Source organism: Anser anser, assembly GCF_964211835.1.
Source record: "Anser anser genome assembly, chromosome: 1".
Taxonomy (NCBI): domain Eukaryota; kingdom Metazoa; phylum Chordata; class Aves; order Anseriformes; family Anatidae; genus Anser; species Anser anser.
In genome coordinates, this window is record NC_139720.1 from 119,936,924 (window position 1) to 119,958,984 (window position 22,061).

At 35.9% G+C, this 22,061-nt stretch overlaps 1 protein-coding gene across 4 annotated transcripts in view; it reads right to left on the minus strand.

The window, feature by feature from the left end:
• USP9X (ubiquitin specific peptidase 9 X-linked) overlaps positions 1-22,061 on the minus strand; it is a 102,106-nt gene that overhangs the window by 53,263 nt on the left and 26,782 nt on the right. For all 4 annotated transcript variants that reach the window (XM_083821160.1, XM_083821158.1, XM_083821161.1 and 1 more), the window contains exons 3-13: positions 20,376-20,521; positions 19,991-20,070; positions 14,618-14,730; positions 13,630-13,848; positions 12,466-12,581; positions 11,962-12,213; positions 11,748-11,886; positions 10,001-10,153; positions 5,310-5,414; positions 3,673-3,879; positions 2,961-3,097 (exon numbers count right to left, since the gene is read on the minus strand). In XM_083821160.1, coding sequence (XP_083677286.1) covers positions 2,961-3,097; positions 3,673-3,879; positions 5,310-5,414; positions 10,001-10,153; positions 11,748-11,886; positions 11,962-12,213; positions 12,466-12,581; positions 13,630-13,848; positions 14,618-14,730; positions 19,991-20,070; positions 20,376-20,521 — 1,667 coding nt within the window. The remainder of the gene's footprint in view (positions 1-2,960; positions 3,098-3,672; positions 3,880-5,309; positions 5,415-10,000; positions 10,154-11,747; positions 11,887-11,961; positions 12,214-12,465; positions 12,582-13,629; positions 13,849-14,617; positions 14,731-19,990; positions 20,071-20,375; positions 20,522-22,061) is intronic.

Sequence of the window (22,061 nt, forward strand, 5' to 3'; positions counted from 1 at the left end):
CCAAGATACACTTTACATTTTGCCCCTCACACCCCTCAATCACATGCACAAACGGACAATTTGGACACGTGGATTCACCTGGGTTAGCAACCAGTTCGAAAAGCTGATAATTTTAAGAACTAGAGTTATGAGCTAGGAGTTGTTGCATAGTATTTGTGAGCAACATGTAAACTGTTATTTTAATCATCTGCTAGGATGGAGTCAAAGGCAAGATGACTGTACATATGCACAGAAGAAAAAGATAATTTGACAAGACTTTTCAAGTTTGCTTTCTACAGTTAAAGCAAACTCCACATAAAACTACAAAATTATCCCATAAGCCTCTAAGGTTGAGTTAATTGATTACGTTTCCATTATAATATACTGCTTTACTAATTAACTGAGAAACATGAAAAATGGATGTTAAGAGAAAAACTTATCTTTCCATTACTCTTCTGCTAAATGGATATCAAAAGCCAACGTATAGGAAGAGAAGGTATCATTTTGAAATGAATGCCCAAGTACTTTAGAAATGCTAAGAAGAACATACAGTAATTAGACTGTATTTATTTTCTTCAAAAAATATTTGCAGTGACAAAGCCGAAGTCCCAACCAACTTAATTTAAATGTAATTTTCAAAAAAAGGTAAGATTATTTATCTGTGCATATAACTTGCCTCACATAATACTGCATATGACTCAGTCTAGAGATCATCTATTAAGCCAGTAAATGCTATCTACCATTAAAAGCAGACATTAAAGGTCCAGAGTCATAAACCAGCAAATTGTTCTTTTAGGTTAAAAAAAAAAAAAAAAAAAGTGACTTGAGACTAAGTTCATCATTGTCTTAAAGCAGTTACAAAATTCAAACTCTTACAGAAGGTCCTATCAATGTTCAATTAATTCTTCTAGGCAAGCAATTTTGGAGACCAACCTTGTACTGCTAGGGTAGACACAGGTCAAACCTAAGCACTTGAGAGTGGTCTACAGGAGACATTCTCCCTTTCAACACAGAAAAATGAATAATTTTCTGTACCCTAAGAATCCTTGAGTAACGAAGTTGACTATTTCTTAACATTAACTGGTATCCTTGCACCCATCCAAGAATTACTTTCTAATGCTATTGCAATTCTGGTTAAACTAAACTCCCAAAACATATAGTGTTTCCCTGTAGTTAAGAAGTTAAATGTTGCCAAAGCAACTATATAAACTATTTGTCACTTTGCTCAACTTCAGGAATAACTGTCACCAATTAGATTCTCCTCCCCAAAAGAATCTCTACAGTGCTAATGACATAACATAATTTATACTTATGTTTGCCAAACATCAACAGCCTTACTCGTTCTGGACTAAACTTATAATTGCAAATGAATTTAAACACCCAAAAAGAGTAGTATAACAATTATGGAATTAACGTCACACACAGAAAGCTCTGTGTGATGTTTTGAGACAACTGTCACAATGAACAACTGTTTCAACCTATTTTCAACCCAAATTCTTGAAGGACAGTACAGATTTAAGTCGGTATGTGTTAGATGCATGCATTACAGTTTCCCAACTGTATCAATATTACAAATTATCTGGAAGCTCGGAGGACTGGAAAGTCACTAATTACTTCAAAATCATGTTTTAACTCACTATGGTGTCCCAGTCACCTGTGCAATAATTTCTGATTAAAGAACTCCCTCAAATGCATCTACCTAATAAAGGCTTCTTCACAAGAGTCCCCTGAGTAAAACCTTTAATCCAAAGTTTTCTTTCCTACTTCACATGTTTTCAAATTCTGCATAAAACTGATGTATTACCACATACTGCAATGCAGACTTCAGTGAAGTTTGACAAATGGAAGAGACAATCTGACCAAAAATAGGGAGAGAGATTCAAGCCATCCAACTGTACATATGCTTGCCTTAGAGCAAAACTAAATTTCTATAGTCAAAAGAAAAGTTAGGTTCCTTCCAAGATTAGTTCAGAGCAGAAACCCAATCAGTGCCTTGAATGAGCTCTGCTTCAAGAATTGAAAGCAAAACTTTTTTGTTCCGGCACTATGCTAATAAGTGTCCAACTTGAACAAGTACCAAAAGTAACCAGGTAGCTACATTCCCCTAGATCTTAGAGCCTGTAAAAGGTTAAGAACTAAGACACAGAAAACAGACATATGTGCTAATAAGTTAGTATCTTTGTGACCTTGCTGCAAAAAACTCAATCAATCATTAATGAAAAATTGTAATGGATTAAAGTGGCATGAAAACTGAGAAATCGGTTGCAAACTAAATGAATAAAGAAGCCTCCAAGAGCCAGGAACGCAATATCACAGCTCCTTAAACCAGTACAGTAAGAAGGCAGTGTTGGGTAAACTGAAGGCTTGTTTTCTTCAACTTTCCCTGCCTTGATCTTGTAAGCAGACTAACAGCAATATTGATTTGAATACAAAGAATGAAAACAAAGCAATTATATAGCACTGTTAAATTAACAACTTTTTCCTGAAGTTTGTAAAACTTCTCATGTGGATACAAAATTTTTTTGGCAAACAATTTCTGTAGTGAGAAAGTATGTTAATGAAATCAAGTTTCTAGATTTTAACAAGTCCTGTTTTGGATTTTCATATATATATTTTTAATTACACAAAAGATAACATATCTTATTTATACCTTGTAAGCTAATTTTACTGTTAAGCACTAAAGTCCATACACAACAGAAAACAAACCCAGATTCTCTGCAAATCAGACTACTATTCTTCTAAAAATGAGTAAAAGCATGTTTCAGAAAAAGAGTTCACATTAATGCTTTTTTACAAAACACTGTGTTTTAATTTTTAGATGCTGTCTATACACGTTAAAACACTAAAGAGCATCTTCAAACACAGGTAAAGATTTAACTAAGGTCTCCCTGCCTCTCGTTTAAAATAAAAAAAGGCAAGAAATTGCTTCATTCCAACCCTCTCAACTTATAAGAGACACTGTATTTGCATTCCATTCTTACCTCATATTCTGTGGTGCTTCACCAAACAAACTGCAAATTTCTCTAATTTGTTTCAGTGCAGGAATGACCCATTTGTCATTTGTGCGAAGCTCTTCTATAAAACGATCTATCCACTGGATCTTTTGTGTATCTCGATCCTTAAAGAACAAGTGTTTACAATCAAGTATATTTTAGAAACAATAATCATTCCCCTACTTTATTTGCTTCCACAACATAACAGAACACACAAAGCCACACAACTACTAGACCAACTTAGTTCTGAAGCATACATTCGTAAGATTATCTGAACAGCACTGCATCCTAGCAGAAGCTAACAGTATGATACAAACTCTGCCTGCAACAACCACTGAAGAATTCAGTACATATTTAAGAAAAAAAATATAGCTAGATAAGATCATTAGTCTTAAACTCATTTGCTTTTTCTCCTTTCAATTATTTCTACCCATTGGTCAGACTAAACTGCTATAAAATATCAAGAAACAATGAGGAGCAGTTTCTCAACTATGAAACAAAACCTGCCAATGGCTGTAAAGGTGGATAACAGATTAATTTTGAAGCACGACGAATTAAATATTTTGGCTGACATTTGCTATATTACCATCACCCTTTATTATTTTTTTTTTGGGTGGGGTGGGGTGGGGTGTGGAGGGGGTGTTGGAGAGTGAAACTTTTAGTGACTGATTTCACAACAGAATCATACCAGATTACACACCTGTGAACAGCTGTAATCTAAGATTTTAATATGAGCACTAAGAGCCTGGTCCATGATATCAACTGGTACATCATCGCTATGAGCCAAATTCCATAAAAGGTTCAGCACTTTGTGTGCCATCACACCATCCTTGTCATCCTCTGCAAGACGACGGATTAACTCAAGTAGCTTCTCACGTTGTTTCTTGCTTGCATTTGTCCAACTTGCCTAAAGAAAGATTTTATTCAATATGAAAGTTACGCTTTTCCAATCTCACATGCTACAGCATGAACCATTAAATTGATGCAAAAATATAGTATTCACAAAAAATAGTATTCACATTTTTTCATTAAAAATACCACATTATAGCAATACCTAAGTCAAAACTGAACAGTTCTAGCATTTACAGTTTAAATGGATTTAACTTTGAGACTTAAAAATTAAGGATCTTTAAATAAACACCACAGATATGTTTGTAAAAGTTAACAACACCGACCAGTTCACGAGTAGTCAAAACAGACTGGACTCAGCTGTTTCTTACAAATGCTCTCTCAAAACTCCTGTGCTTATACTTAAACACTCCTAATTAACTTACAATCGCTAAATGAGTAAAAATTCAGTATTCCTGGTGCCTCTGAATCTGACAGAAACAAATGTTCTCTCTATCAAGTTAACCTTTTTTCTGAGTGAGTTATCAGTATAACATTGCTTCATATCCATCTCTCAGAGTCAGACATGACGGCTTACCCATAGAATTCTGAGCATTTAAGTCAATATCTAAATTACGGAGGATTCAGCTCATATTTACCAAATCAGAAGTCACCCATTAATTGGAGCACAAATTGCATGCAAGCCAAAATGTTACTGTCAGGCATTTATCTAAAAACAGAAAACTGAGTCTACAAAGCTCGCTTGCATTTTCTCACCTCCTGAAAGTGCAACAGGAGAACAGTCCATATGACTACTACTAGAAGCTAAAAATGTAAATGTTAGCATACATAAAAACCCAGTGAATAACACAATCTTTCAGAAACAAGTTGTTTTGTGTAATGGCTACAATCAAATCATTCTATGTTTATAAACATTTTACTTTATCTTCCTGTTTCCTCCTATGTGTATGTTAACCAGGGCAAAATTATTACATGATAAAGATGAAGTGGGGAAAGGACTCCTTCACCTCCTCCTCTCCTTGAAGATGGTAAGTAGCAATACCTGATAAATTTCATGAAAGGTACTCTAACACTAAGAGAAAAACATTATTTATCAAACCACCAACAATTAATAATTTAGAATAGACACAATAAGGTATTAAAGGTAAGTAATTTATTTGAAAAGGTCAATATGCATAGCATTGAAGTGACATTTAGCAATCCTACAGTCCTCAACATATGTGCATTATCCAGAAGTGATCATCAATTAATCTAGGATAATGAGCCTCTGCTTTAGACAGGAAGTAAACAAAACTCACAGTGGATGCTCAATGAAGTATAACACGATCTATCTAGTTTTAATAGTACACATTACAAATTGTTGCTATATACAGGAAAGTCTTTTAACACAAGAAAACTGCCCACGTAAAGTACATGTTAAAAGAGTCACAAATCTGTAGCCAACTTCACAATCCGTTTCCTGAGTACAGTCAAAACACGCATAATTACCTTAAAACAATCGAACAGATGATCAAGCTGTTCAGGAGAGAAATCCCAAGCTAATTTTGCAAGGAGGTCATGTACATTCTTTACAATGGCTTCATGTTTTCCTGCCTGTCAAGAAGACAAAAAGAATTGACCAACGTTTGTAACAATCAATATTAACTCAAGTAGTAAGACATCCTCTATTGGTTTTACAAGAAGGCTGTCTGAAGTGCTCAGCAAGAATAGCTGATGTTGTGGGAGCAGCGTCAAACTAGTATCCATTTCACTGGGAAATCATATTATTTAGGTTTGTCTTGTATGTGTAACTATTCAAAAAGTGAGTGCATTGTGCATGTACACAAGTATTTATTTAGAATTATGAATGCTGCTGTCACAATATTTTTATATCTTTTTTATAGAATAAAATATATATTTTATTTTTATATCTTTTTATATTTTATATCATACTAGGATGGTAAAATGTAGTCTACACCAGCATTTAAATTTACAAATCAGTAAATACAAATCAGTATTTTCTCTTTTTTTTTTTTTTTTTAAGGACTCAAAATCCCCTTCTTCAGTGAATTTCACTGAATTTCATTTAAGCTGCAAGACAATTTTTAGTATTTTCACATATTTACACGTAATTTCTTAGGCTGAAATATTTCTTTTGTGCTAGCAGATTCATGAACGACTTGTTAGCCAACAGCAGCTTATAACCTTATAAAATCTATCAACCAAACAACTAATGGCAAAGTCTTGAGTTATATACTAGATAATATTTTAAATTAGAGTTTGGCATATATCACAATTTTGACATTTAAGGACCAAGACAACACAGTAAAAACAGCTAACTGAATTTTGACTCTGGGTGAGAAGAACGTTTCCTTCTTATAATTCCCAGCAGGATAGCACATCCCGTACTTTAAATCTGCACTCATGAAAAACAACAGTTTTGGACTATATGTATCAGTAGCTAGTCTACTATTGAAAAATTTCCCCCAAGTGTAGAATAAAATATGCAAGAGAGAAAAAAATCTCTGATGTAATTAATCTTTTAGAGTATTAAAAATACATGCTTGAGCAGTTTTGGAAATCATTTCCTTCTAAAAGCTTGCATCAGTAGTTCACTTAAAAACAACAAAAACAGCCCCTAATATGCTGTGCTGTAGAATTCTTAATTGTGGGCCCTAAATTTACTTAAAAAAAAAAAAAAGTAGCAACATTCATTTTCATGTTATCAGTCAAATTATGAGAGAAGGAATTACTGAACCAGTTATACCACTCAATTTTGCAAAATATCTCCTCCTTTTATTCTCTTAGTAGTCCATTTTCTGGATAGAAAGAAAAACTGAGAGCATACAGGACAGAAAGATCATCTCTAGTGTAACATATGAAAGGAGAAGCATGTACTGGAGCTGTATAACACAGCACGAGGAGATACAAAACCTAGTGTGTGAACTGTAAGCTTACTGTATGGAAACAGGGAAGCCCATTTAGAGTCCTAGTTAAATGCTCTAGAATGTAAGTAATAAAATCCCAACACTATTCTCTGCAATTTTATTTCTTGTCCATCTGGATGAATTCCTGTAACTCAACAGGTTGCAACTTAATTCTTGCCTTTAGAGTCTTCAACGTTATTCCTTGAATCAAACATACTTTTATTTTGTAAATGCTGTCTTTGTAAGATCAGTAAAACTTAAAGCTTATGTTGCCTTCTAAAGCCAAAAGTAGCATATTTTTATTACTTCTCATGGACTACTTATTTTTATTCTAGTTGTATATTGAGATTCTCAGGGCACTACTATATCATTAACTGTAAATCTGTGCATGCTCACCCTCTAAACCCAGGCAAAAACATAATGGCTCCAGTCTGAAAGCAAAACCACATCAGTACTGCACTGAGTCAGAGCTAAAATAGCCTGCCTGTTATATAAAGCTACACAGTAAATCAACTCCCGCTACCGAAATTTCATGCTCCAGCTGCTCTTAGAGGCAATCATTTAATAAGAACTTCTAAAAACTACTAAACATGCTGAGTAGTGAATATGGAAAAATAATATTCTATATTAGCAGACTTTGGTATTCTTACCTTTTTTTTTTTTTATTTAAGTCTGTTTTAATTTCATGGCCAAAGCCACGGTGAAAACATCTACCTGAGTAAGGCCTACTGAATCCAATTTTCAGTGGAAAAAAAAACAAACACAAAAATGCAAAACAAACCTGCAAGTGCACCATGGCAACAATCTAACTGAAAGCAAGAAAAAAAAAAAAGTGAACAGAGTAAAGCAGGTATTTGAAAGCATGGAAGATTTATTCCCAAACTGATTTTATAACTGTTGCGGTGGGCTATCCGTATCTTTTAGGGGTTGCACAACTTGTTCATGCATTTCTGGAACAGTAGAAGTATGGCTTAAACTAACTTATCCACACATCCCTGTTTTCAGGGCCTCTGAGTAATATACTTAACTGCCTGGAAGATTTCCCCCCCCCGCCCAAATTTTGGTCACTTTTTCCTATAGAAGGTGAGGCTTCCTATAGAAGGTGATAACTAATACAAGCCTACAAGTAGCATAATTACTTTTCTAAACCTTTCCCCACTGCCCAGATTTCTTACAAAGACAGTCTGGAAAGCTCCACAGACAAGCTGAAAACAAACAGTATGATCACCTTAATTCAAGTGATCCATGATTGCTTTAAGTTACGAGATGTAGTTTTCTACATGGGATTTGAGGATAACTAGGAAAAAAACATTGTCTTGAGTTTCAGCCTGTGTAGTTACTATCATGCTGGAACTGAAGTCTAGAGATTATGAAGCTGAAACATCAGAGATCTCAAGTCAAGCCTCCACTACACTGCCTGCAGTCCCAAGTGCTTTAAACAAACCTGAACAAGGGGTGCCTGAATAGGGATACCTATATAAATCTGTTTAAGTCAACCTGTTACAGTTCAGAAGACTGCAAACACATACTAACAAGGGGTACAGTAGTACCCAATTGCTGTATTAGCCCTCTATCTTGAAAACAAGATTTAGCCTTCCCACACTTTAACTGACCTAAGGGCTTGTACAATTACATTAACAGTTTTACTACCAATTATTTATGAACAAGGATATGTGCCCTCATGCTTATTTCTATCCTAAAACTACCCTTCACTTTCTGTATACTCAATATTTAATAATCATTATGTCTCTTCAACTGCCCTTTGTGTGATCTAAACTCATGCAGTCCGTAACTAGGTAGCCCAGTCTCACTGATCATTTAAGTAATCAAGTGAATATTCAAAAACTTACAAACGAAAGCATTTGCTGTTAAACAACTTCCAGAACAGTCGCTATTGTAAGCCTTTTTAATAGCTCCCTGCTCAGGAAAAGAATTATAGTGAGTTAAAAAAAAAAAAAGTGATGAGAAACTGTACTGAATTTAGAGAATAACAATATATATTTTTACTGTATTTTAAAACATTAAATCATAATTATTAGATTTTTCATAATTCAGACTTTCCTCAACTTTGGGGTTTCCTGAAGACTTACCAACCATAATGTTGGATCATAGAATAAAGTTAAATCATAGAATAAAATAGTTTTAGCTGAAGCAGACCTACAAAGACCGAGTCCAACTGTCAGAGTATTTCGGGGCTGACCCAAAGTTAAAACATATCATTAAGGGCCTTATCCAAATGCCTCAAACACGGACAAGCATGGGGCATCAACCACCTCACTAGGCAGCAGGTTCCAACATTTGACCACTCTCACAGTAAGAAAGCTTTTCCTAATGTCTAGTCTGAACCTCCCCTGATGTACCTTTGCCCCATTCCCATGCAACCTGTCACTTAGATACCAAGGAGAAAAGATGAGCACCTCCCTCTCCATTTCCTCTAATCACAACATTGTGGAGATCAACGAGGTTACCCCATAACCTCCTTTTCTCCAAGCTTATCAAACCCAGTGTCCTTAGCCTCTCCTCACAGGACATGCCTTCCAGCCCTTTTACCAGTTTTGTTGTCCTCCCCTGGACACAGTCAAGTATCTTAACATTTAAGTTGTTTAAGTTGTTGAGCCCAGAACTACACAGAACACTCCAGGTGGGGCTGCCCCTACACAGTGACCAGCACCATCCAGTAATGGTCCAGTATTTTCCTTAGACCTCCTCTTGATATTAACATACTTTTAAAAAGCTTTGCTTGTTATCTGAAACATCACTGGATAGCTTTAACTCCAGTTGAGCTTTGGTCTTTGTGTTTTTTTCTGTAAATGCAAACTGCAGCTCTGTAATCTTCCTGTGCGACCTTAGAGAGATTGTATGTTTTTTTTCACTGCTTGAGTTCCAAAAGGAATTCCCCGTTCAGCCAAGCTGGTCTCCCACCTGGCTTACTTGACTTATGATACACCGGAATTGCTTGCTCCTGTGCTTTTATAAGGTGGTTCTTGAAAAGTAATCAGCTCTTGTGGACGCTTAAGCCCTTAAAAGCAGATTCCCAGGGGATGCTGTTCTTTAAGACTTCGCATACATAGGTATTTAACCTCCTTTACTGACCACATTTGAGAAGACAATTCTCAGACACAGAATCCTGAAAAAGACCGCCACTTGGTTTCAGATTTTTCTTCAGCTTTGTCTAATACCAATCATAAGAAGCACAAGTCTTCCTCTTCTCAGTACATGACATAGAATAAGCTCCTTCCTGCTCAGAAGCAGACTAGCAGCTTAATTCTTTACCTGTGCAGCCCAAATGTTGTCAAGATCTTGCAAAGTGAGGGCTTTCTCTTTGATGACAAAACGAAGAATCTTCTCTAATTTCTCTACATACTGAGGTTGATGAAGACTATCTCTCAACACAATCGATAAAATATTATTCTGCTGGATCCATTCCTGAATATAAAAAGAAAGTAGTGCCATCTCAAATTACTGAAGTGCTATCAATAATATTTAAGCAAATAAAAAAAATAAATCAGACTGTTAAGGACTGTTTTTATATACAATATTCTAATTGGGAGAAGCCAGAAAGATTGAGAACAAGAGGAAGGTATTTTGTCTTTACTTTCCTCTTTTAAAAATATCAGTGTTTTAAATAATCCAATGTGCCAGTCATTGTGATACCTTAAGGAAAATATTTTTTCCTGGCATATTAAAATCATGAACTCTAAGCATAAAAAAAGTTCAGACAAACTCAAACAAAAAGCCGATGAGAAGAACAGTTAAGTCTTCTATTCAAGGAACGAAACTTTTCTAATTCAAAATCATTAAATATCAAAACCATTTTAAGACACTTCTAGTTTTACTGGTATGCCCTACAGTATAGGGCACAAGAAGAGCATAAGCAAAAACTGATGTGTAAAAAGGTTAATTATTTATGTATTTCCACTTGCATTTTTTTTATGCTTCTAATTGAATTAGAGGCAAATATTCAAGCAGTATTTAAGTATATACAACTTTTTTCAGTGGTGTCATTGACTGAAAATAGCTTCATACACTTATTTTTTTGTTCCAACTGAAACAAAGCAGTGTGCACTTTGAGCATCACAAAAGAAAAACATATACAGCAAACTGTCCAATGCAGTGTCCGTGATCACAGACTTAAAACGTTCAATCTAGTCTTGCAAAATACATAAACCTAGATATTTTCATTTAAAAACAGAGGTCTTGTCTGAGATGCCAAACTATAAAGAGTGCATAAGAAAAGAGAGCTATTTCTCCCTATTGCTTGAAAAGGTCAAACTTAGCAACAACTTCATTTTGCCAGCAGTCCTGCAGATTATAAACCATTAGCTAGTTACAATGCTGAGGCAGAATAGTGCAAAAACAACAAAATTAAGTTCTGCAAAGATCAAGAGAAAAGAGCAAAATTGCTTTAACTTTATATATGCTCACGTTATTTGTTAGCCACATATGCTTTCAAGCGTAGAACAGTATCCAAAGTTTGTGAACGTTAAATAAAATCACAAAATGTGATGTCTAGAACTTTCTGTACCGAAGAATACAGATGAACATTTTACTTTTCTACACACTTCTGCTTCTGAACGGTGGAATGCAGTGTAATCATTCGGAATTCTCATTAGAAGAAAATAATTTGAAGTATAAAAAGTGGACTACACTCTCATTTAAACGAACATTCAATTTTTAGGTACTGTGTCACTTACGTTTCAAATAACACCTGTTTCATCTATTTTTTTTTTCCTTTTTAAACCCTGTATAAAAAACGTGCTATTTGAGGATCCCTTTTTAGAGCACGTTTTTAGCAGCACTGAAAATATTTCTTAATGGAAGCTTTGAAACAAATACAGCAATTTTTCACTGAAAGATTACTATTAAAATGACATTACTATGATGTAATACCTACTGTTTACAACATTACATATGAAAACGAGTACTGTGCAGGATACATCGTATATACCTCCTTCTACAATTTAAGTGATAAGAAGGAAGACAACCTATTGAATGAATTATGACGAAGAGGAGAACTTACTGCCATTCTTTCAGCTGTAAGCCATTCTTCCTCTTCAGGATTACCATGCCGATGGGTATAATACGACACACTGGTTATTACTTTGTTAACTTCATTTAGTGCGTTCATTTTACCATTGAAAGAAGAAATTTGTAACAACCTGTAAGAGAAATTAAATGTAAGAAGTGTGAAATAAATATTGATGGATCGTATCATATTAGGAATAGCATCTTACCTAAGTATCATTTTCAACCTAAATATTTCTAAGTTTTTTACAGTTTCTTCTTGTCCTGGAACTCTTGAAGCTAAGTTCTTTAGAGATTTGATTATCATTGACAGAGCATCGTTTTTGGCTTCATTCTTTGCTTCTTTTTTCAGTTCATCATCTGTTAAATTTTCTAAAAATTGTGGAACCATTTCTATAATTGGAAGGAAATATTTCTTCACTGTATGTAATGTTAGAAATTCATAACATTGTCCAAATGGCCTAAAGAGAAAGAAAAAAAGTGAACAAAGTGTCATAACCCATAGTTGTGTAATATTAAGACAGTAAGGAGCAATTTATTCTAGAAATTTAAGTCTATTTACAAGCACATGAAACATTGAAGTTAAAGGCAACTAGTTAAGAAATGTGGCAATGGGAGTGCTTCAACAAAAGACTAAGTTTCGTACTAACTCCATATTCTATTAAACATATTTGGAAAACTTGAACTATGTAAAATATTCTTTAAAAACTTACTTAATGAGAGCTGCAATTATCTGAACATTCAATGCTGATCCACTCATGAAGCGATCGTGCAAGATCTGAAATCCATTTAATGTGCCAAACTTGTTGATAAGATCTACTAGCCAACCCTGAAATATAATAATCAGTTATTATCTGACTTTTACAAATAATGATCTAGAAGTACTTTTAAGTACCTATCGCTAACAAAATTACTTAAAAAAACTATTTACAGAATAAACTATTAAAAGGTAACAATTATCAGGGAATGAGCCTATATAGTTTAAATATTCAGTTTTATGGAAATGCTTAGGAATAGACAACTCTTTTTCCCATTATCATGGCAAACAGATACTGTATGTTAGATATTCAAGGAAATTTATCAAATAGATAAGAATTTAAATGCCTGTACTTCGGGCTTGGCTGCTAAATTTCTACGGAAAACAGGATGATTCTGATACTCTTTTCTGGTCCTGGATGTGATAATGCTGCATAAAAATGCAGCAAGAACACAAAATAACATTCTTACAAACAAGGATAGCAATGCAAGGAAGTCCAAGGACACAGAGTTCTTTATCTTCTGTTCTCACATATCAATAGCTACCAGTTCTACTAAAAAAAAAAAAAAAAGCAACAAAAATTTAATTCATGTATCTCCTGAGTTTATACCAATACCAGTGGGCAAACAACGCTGAAAAATTCAGACCTGAGAACTGAAACAAATTACCGATCTGAACTGCCAGTTGGAAAAAAAAATCCCTAGTTCCCATCTTCTGGAACTGCAAGAAAAGGGAGGGCAAATTCCTGTGTTATCACATAATCCCCTCCTTAAAATGTGTCACCAACAAAATCTCATTGAATGAGAAGTTAAATCCATCACCTGGCAAATACAAGCAAGCACATTAACACAGTAGGAATAGCATTCCAATAGAGTTGTGCCAGTTTACCACAGAAACCCAACTCAGTTTCATTGTAGACCAAAGACTGAAAGAGTCAGAAGAGCGAGCATGTATTAAATCATGATTGATCGAAGAGTGAAAAGCAGCAAAACATTTTAATAGATATACAAAAATCAAGTACAACCACTCCCCGAAACAATTCTCTATTGCTACTGGGTAGCTAGGTAACAGTAGGTAATAAAATAAGCGTTTCAATATTCAGGTCTGAAAAAGCTGATACCTTTGGTGATCGTGGGTCAGGAGGACGGGCATAAAGTTCATCTTCAGCAAGCTGTACTCCTGCAGGAACTGTTTCAGAGGGACGTGTACCATTGTATAGATGGAATTTGCAGTGAGGATTTAAGGCCATGGCAAGAAGTTCAAGAAGGGGAAACCAATCCTGGGACAGCTTGGCCACACAGAGTTCAACTAGTCGATGAGTGTTGTTAATAATACATCTCTATTAAGAAAAAAAAAAAACAAACAATATGGCAGGTGACTACTCCAACACGAACTATAGACTCTGAACCATTTGCACCTAGCATGCAGAGTTGCATAGGAGTTTTACAATGCTGTACTTACAACTTTGTACTTCCTCCAATAAAGGGTTTAAACAAACTTGTATCTGCAGCTAAAAAAATAGTTTGGGAAAAAGACCCAAATATTTTTGGTTATTTGAAACACTCACAATTCAACACTGAACTATTGACTTTTCCTTCTTTCACCCATCTCTCTCACAGATTTCAATTTGCTTATCAAGATATTTACAGTTTCTCATTTGGCACGTGCCCAGCTGTCCAAGAGACAGCTTTTAATATTCAAGTAGCTGCTACTAACATTCAGAATTTAGAAGGCTGATGAAAGTTTTTATTAAAAAATGAAGTTTTCATACCACGCACATAAAAATAAGCAGGTCTCTATACATCTGACCAAAGACAGTCTCGCAAACAAGAACTGCCCTACTGAACATTCAAAGTTCAGTTCCTGTCCATTATCATCTCGTGTTTTATTTCCTTCCAAAAACACCAGAGGCACTAAGATGAAATAATGATGAAAGAAGGGTGATTTTTCCTCCCAAGAGCCACGTATATGAGAACGTTTCCATTTCCCTCTTGTGATGATTTCTGACATTCAGTCTCTAAAGTCTCCTCAGTCACAAATGCAGTCTCCATTCTCATTTAAATTACTATGTTTTTCAGAAACAACTTAAAACAAACAAAACCACTTACATGGATTTCAAACTTCCAGCCACTCACTGCCTCATCAGTAAGGATTTTTGTGAAAGATATTGTTAACCCATCTCGAAAAAATCGCTGGCATGCTTCACTTTTGACATCAAGGCCTATTTTAAAAGAAAAAAAAAAAAAGGAAAACCAGCCACAACTATTACATATGTAATTTCATTAGTTGTTACACAAACTTTTAAATACTAGAAGTAGTGACTTAGACATCAAGAGTTTGGTGTTCAAAGTTCCAGAGTTATTTTTTAAAGAGATACTTTGTATGAAGCCAAACTTACGTAAGACTGAATGGACAAAATAAATGGTGAATTAATGTTCAAGTAAAGACACCTGAACAACTGCACTCCTCTAGCTTATTTTTCAATTATTTTGAAAACATGATAGTTTTTTTGCCATGCTTGTAAAACTGAAGGTATAGTAGCAAAAATAAGTACAGTCATTATTTTTCACTCTTCCAGTACACCTGCATTTCACAAAACTACAAAATGGTTGAGGTGGGAAGGGAGCTCTGGAAGTCACCAGTCCTGCCCCCACCCCCCCCAATTCATTAATGAGACCTCCTGACAGTCAGTTCCCTGGCTTTTGAAGGCCTGATTTGGTTTATCAAATTGAATTTCTCATAGTCATGAACAACTGTACAATAGAGGTTCCTTTCAAAAGTGATCACATAACATCTGTCCTCCATGGTATTATTACACCATAAAGACTTTCCAAACTCTCACAACAAGGCTTGGCAGTCTATATGTTTACAGGGGGTGCAGCTCTCAAGCAGCTTCAGTAAAGCAAGAATCTTTGGAAGGCCCCTTTGGAAGGCCCCACCTTGAGAACTACACCAGCATTCCCTCTTTTATCACTACCAGAGGTACATGATATACACTGTGTAGCCAAGTATCAAAAATTCTACCTTAGCTTCCCATCTAGCTCAGTCTGGGTGCCTGACATCTGCACATTATAAAGTAAAGGCTACAAAGCACAATAACAAAATGACAAAAGAGAGCAAGAGAGATAGACACTGCCTAAAACTTCTGCATTGGTAGTAAACAAAGGACTCTAAGTTAACTCCCCAAGAGTGTAAAGATGACAACTTCAGCCTATATACGAAGAAGAGGACAATAGAAGGCATCCAAACCCACTCAACTTGACCTAGAAGAAATGCTCCTTTCAAATTTAACAATGAACTTAATTCTCAAATACAAATTTAAAGCATGCCCTCAAGTGATTTTAATGTTCCTTTGAGTACCAGTGAACTGCACTAAAAACTCTCTAAAACTTCGAAGTACTTCTAGCACCACCTCCTCCCACAATGGTCGGCCAGCTTCAGTCAGCAAGACTTTTCAAATGAAGTTTAGGAACACCAAAACAGATTTTGTTTCAAAATGCATCGTCCTTTCTGTGTTTCACTGAACTTGGGAAGAAAGGAAAGATGGAGAACCTTAAAAGGTGCCTGTATAACTAACTTCTAGATATATAATGACCTTCTACCTTCTCCCACGATGCTCTGTATTTCTGAAACAACATATGCTACTCATGGAAGGAGCCAAGACTGGGTATCTACAAAGACAGGAGAATCATCAAAAGCAGGGTACAGGAAGACAGCAGGGTGGGAGAGGAAGCAGCAGCAATCCAAAGGCAGTGAGAAGAGAAGCAGCAGTTGTATTAGCCACCTGGTATCTACTGCTTGAATCAGATTCAGTATCAGTGACTCTTAGGTAAGACCACAAGCAGCCCTTTTTTGCTCATTTTCCAAATTCTAAGGGCAGAGAATGAGGAAGACAAGACAGAACTGCATGCGTGCAGCTCTGAGCTGCATATTCACAGAAGGGTTGTGGAAATGGATTATGCAATGAGAAAAAAAGTAAACATGAATTAAAAAGGCGATGTGCAACATACAGTAAATGCAAGCTGCCATTACGGGGATTGGAAAAGGAAAAGGTGGAGCACCAAAGCCCCAAGCAGAATCACCCAGCTCCTCTCTAGGGCTCTGGATTTCATAACTTTGCAGCTGGAACCCCAAAACCTGAGCTGGCTCCATGCCTTGTTATGACACTGGGCCTGTGAAGCGCCCCCCTAAACCTGAAGCCTCGGGCAGTACAGCACAGAAACTTTTCAGTGGCTTGGCAAGGGCTGGCTCAGACACTGCAGAACAGAAGGTGACCTGGAGCTGGTAAGCCTTGAGGAACACACACTTGCCCACGGATGCAGTAGTTACACATGGCACTCGGATTCTGGCACTTCCAAGAACTCTTAATTACCTGAAGTATTTAAGTTCTTCTATACCCAGATACCACATTGACCTTGCTGTAATTCATTTCACTGAATTAGTTCTATCCCAACAAACTTAGCTAAGAAATTTCTGAACATGAAGCAACAAAAATCTGCTGTCCTTGCTTTAAGAAAGATGGCTGAAAATATACAGTTCAAGAAAACACAGAAAATAATTTCAGTAATGAACTCAAGGGTAGTCCCACAGAAATGCAAATGACAATCCAGAAAGAGATGATCTTTAGAAAAAGCTTTTTTTTTTTCCCTTCATAGGTTCTAGGGCCTGCCCCTCTACTCTTCACCCTCTGTAAGCCTTTGCAATTCATTAAAGCCAAAGATTTGGGATAAAAATTGAAGGCTTAAGTTATGTGGTGAAATCTCATTTCAGTTTCAATAAGCTACAAATTGTTAAGTTGCATTGCACCTTGCTTGTGCGTGTTGTACAGAGAAGTTTTGGCAGCATGTTAAAAACCGAATGTAAACATTACGAAGAACAAAATCCACAACAAAGACAGCAGTATAGAGTCAATGAGATTTTAAAAGAAAGAATGAAGAATATTCTAGCCTACAAAAAAACTAACAAGAACCATTTTTTCCCTTATAAATTTATAGCATCCAAATCATTATGACATTTATTTCTGGAGCAAGGCCCAATATTCAAAACACTTTGCAAGTATTCCAGAATTATGTGAAAATAAACATCAGTCTTGCTGTTCAATGCTGTTTTTCAAATAGAAACTCCAGACTATCACTTGATAGTCTTATGATTTGCTTAATGAAGAATAACCCATTGATGTCTACACATAAAAAGATAATCTTCCATAAATAAACGCATCTGCCAGGAATAATGCAAGTCACAGTCTAGACAGGATTCATACTACTCTGTCAAATTTGCTCCTCGCACTTGAACATAACAACGATGAAATTTTATTCTTAATAAATACTTTCAATTCTGATAAGTTCCTTTCATTTTAGTTCCTGAAACAATTTAAAGAGGATGCAAACATCACCCTAAAGACAGGGTCACAATGAAAGAACTTACTCCAGAGTCACTCCAGAAAGTCAATGCCGATGGCCACTGGCAACATCAGGAATAAAAGCTACTTAAGAACTCTAACCACCAGAAAAAGGTGCTTGATTAAAAAAATAAAATCAGTGGGCTCTAATGAGTTACAGATCACAATAAAAATGTATGTGGTTTAGCAGCTAGTTAATTTTCAATTTCTGCTTTCAGTTCTTTTGAAACAGAACTCCTCAGGTTAAAAAAAAAAACGTTCATAGATAGGTAGCAAGATGTCCAATTTCTGATCTTACTGAGATAGCAAAACACATTTTCAAGTTAAGAAATTTACATAATAATCGCTTTTATTACTTCTGGAAACAGACAGTGTCAGCCAAGTTCTGAACTAGAAAAGCAGTGTCTGTTACAGCAAGTGAGCAACCTACCATATGCCTTGAGAACTGAAACTTGTTTTAAAAAGAAAGTGCCATCTTCGCCACTGTATAACTTCAAGTATCAGGGGAAAAATAAAATCTGTGATGTAACCAACACTGTAACAGTTAAAGAGCAACTATTTCTAACAGCCTTCATGGAATGACCACACAAAGGAATTTAGAGGGCAAGAAGAACAATAGTTACACAGCAATGCAGAAGCACTTTTCAAAATTGGACACTGACTTAATAAAATCATACTGCATAAAGTGTATGCTTAGATTTCCACTGTTTTTCACAGCTTCAAGAGGAAAGAAACAGATGACCAGGAACTTTCAGCTATGTATGATGCTTTTGTGAAGTACTATGATGTTAAGAGTAGCCAAGAATCTCATTCTGCTCAGATTACTTCGTTGCATTGCACTGACATGTTTTTATGTTTTTTTGTTGTTGTTGTTTTGTTTTCATGACTTAACAGCTCGCAATACATACATCTCCTCTCTCATAAATCACAAGCAAAAGAAATTGTAAGGCACTGGTAAAGGGTGCATTTTCTTTCTGCAAGTTGCCATTTCTTTTGTTCCTGAACAGGTGCGATCTCTTAAAAATTCTACACTCTCCTTAAAATCCCTGCCAGATCTCACTACATGCAATGAAAGCCAATTCCAAATGCAACTCCAGCTGATAAATCAGTGTTAGCAACAGTGTATAATTAACTTATTTTGGATCACCTGGGTGCAGCCTATCTTTTGTTTCTCCAGAGAGAACTCCAAAGCAAAAAAAGACATAGAAAATAAATCAGGATAACCAAGAATTTCATGACCACAGCCAGCTTTTTATTCTTGAAACTGCCTAAGAATAACCTTTATCATCATAGAAATGAAGTCATCCTGGTCTAGCTATGTCAGAGTAAGGAACAAGCACTTTGTATGTCACTATATTTAAAACACGACTGGCTGGTAAGTATAGATACCCGAGAAAAGTATTTTTATCTGACTTGAGGTATTACACAAACACTGGAGCTACAAATATTGTCCAGAACAAGAGTCCAAAACAACCTTCCAGAAACACAACTTTCCACAACATGGGTCAAATTTGTCAGTTTAGCAAATATATACACAATCCTGACAGGGAACCATCCTAATTCCAAGTAAGTTAGCTACAGCAAGCAGTATGGTAGAATTACTACTAAGTCATGCTGTTTAATATTCTAACTTTTCCTCTAATATTCTCAAAAGCATGTATATGCCAAAGTTGAACAAAAATGCATGGCAAGATGTCTGGAAAGCTAGATAAGAAACTTGGTTTTAGAAACAAAAAAAAAATCTTTGAGTTTTAGTATCTGTTATGAAGACCAAACCCAGTAGGTCTGATATCTAACCGAATACAGAAAACAGGTAGGACAGGAATGACAAGATTTTTATTGCTGTCAGCTTCTTCAACCTCGCTACTCATACTGCATGAAGTACCTAATTTCTACCTACACTGATGTCTTTTTTTTTTTTTTTTTTAAAGTTTCTGATTTATGAGGGTTCTGCATACCACTCACACCAGGGCTGTAATGGTAATAATTAAGAACTTTTAAGCCTCCACCAGGAGCTCAAAAGAACTCTCACAAGCAAAGACTTTGAGTGGTCCAATAATCATTCATTGTTTTTTCAGCTTACCTTTTTTACTCAGGTCAATAGCAGCTTCTAGAAGAACTTCTAATTCCCCTTTCGGCAATACAGGAACAACCCATCGAGGCCTATATTCAAAAGCAAAATAAAACAAACCCACATAATTCAATTGTTCTCCTTAAAAATCAGGAATCCTCAATCCTTTGTAAAGCTTGTAATATAGGGTAAAAATAAGCATTTTTAAAAGCCCTGATGAAGACTCTACTTTTCAAAAAAATATTGACCCTCTCTTTATAGCTCTAATCCAATACAATAAGGAAATTCAAGAAATCCAGTTAAACAAAAATGCACAAATCCTACTTCTGCTGTCAAGATAGTTGCACAAGTAATCTGCACACACTGGAAAAAAAAAAGGCATGAAGTATGAAAGTACCTGTTGATCATGTCATCCAACTTTGCCAGGTCTGTGTGTGGAAATGCAGGCTCCTCATCTTCAAGCTGGGGTGGAGCATCTCCTTGTCCCTGCTCATCAGGCGGGGTAGCTGGGGAGTTCTCATTGGAAGAATCAGGTGAAGACGTCTAAAATTGATGTAGAAAACACTTTTTAAGTACCATCTGTACTTCTGTGCCACTTATTTGCCTTTTTGCTTCACATTACATTTCAAAGAATCACTTGAACTATACACCTATTATCATACAGTATAATAAAATAATTTGATTTTAGATCTATTAACAAAAAATAATAGAAAGCATACAGCATGTTTATTGTTTTATCTTAACGTTTTAAGAATTTATGTACTTTCCCATAGAGGATTTTTTTTTTGAGACTTACTTTCAGTCACCCATCTAGAAGATGAACACAGACTACATGGATGCTCTGTTTTTACATATCTTCTGAAGAAAATATGAATAATTTAGGTAGAAAACCTTCAGCAACAGCACAGAAGGATCATGAAAACATTTTCTGAAAATGTTTAAAATGAATACTACTGCAGCTGACTAATAACCAACCTCCAAGCACACAATTAGTTAAGCCCATTTTGATGGGCTGTGCAAACTACAATGTATTTTGTAGATGCACATTTATTTGTGCACAGAAACGGTATGGATTGTCAACAAATTGAAAATAAAGGTTCAGATCAGAAGAGCAAGATCAGAAGACAAATGAGGACCAAAAAGACCAAAACCTCAAGATTTTTTTTTTAAACACGTTATACTGGATTTGGCTGGCATGGAGTTAATTTTCTTCACAGCAGACCACATGGTGCTGGGTTTTGGATGTGCGACCACAACAGCATTGATAACACACCAATGTTTTAGATATTGCTGAACACCGCTTACAGCGTCAAGGCCTTCTCCATATTCACTCTGTCCCCACAGTGGGCAGCTTGTGAGTGAACAAGAGGCTGGGAGGGGACACAGCTGGGACAGCTGACCTGAAGTGACCAAAGAGATATTCCATACCATACAGCGTCATGTTTGGCAATAAGACTGAGGGCAGTTTTCCCCCCAGGGGAGCAACAGGCTGGGGACTAGCTGGGCATCCGTTGACTGGTGGTGTGTGACGGCTTTTGCATCACTTCCTGCTCCTCCACCCCTTTACTTATTAAAACTGTCTTCATCACAACCTGCAAATTCTCTCACTTTCCCCTTGCAATTCTCTCTCCCATTCCACTTAGATGGAGAGAGCAAGCAACTGGGTTGCTATTAAACAAACATCACCTTCACAGTGCATTAAATGAAAAGGTGTGGCTTTTCTTTTAACCAGGTTTGGTCACAATGTTTAAATGCATCTTTTTTTTTTTCCCTGACAAAAAAAAAAAGAATCATCACATTATCATGTAGCGTATCTGAAAGTTTTTAATTTTCTTTTCAAAGCAGGATACCATGTTCAAAAAAAAACCCCAACACTATGTGGTTGAGGTAGTCAAGTACAATGAACACAGACTCAGATGATGCTGATAATAAAGAGATACCTATGCCCGTAAGCTCTTTTATCCAAAAAGTGCTTTTGCAGAACTGAAGTCACAGAGTAGCTTTACCAGTCTGTGGCAGACACAACAACAATGCGGTTCTGAGCAATCTTCCAATATAATTCCAAGAACACTTATTTTTCAAA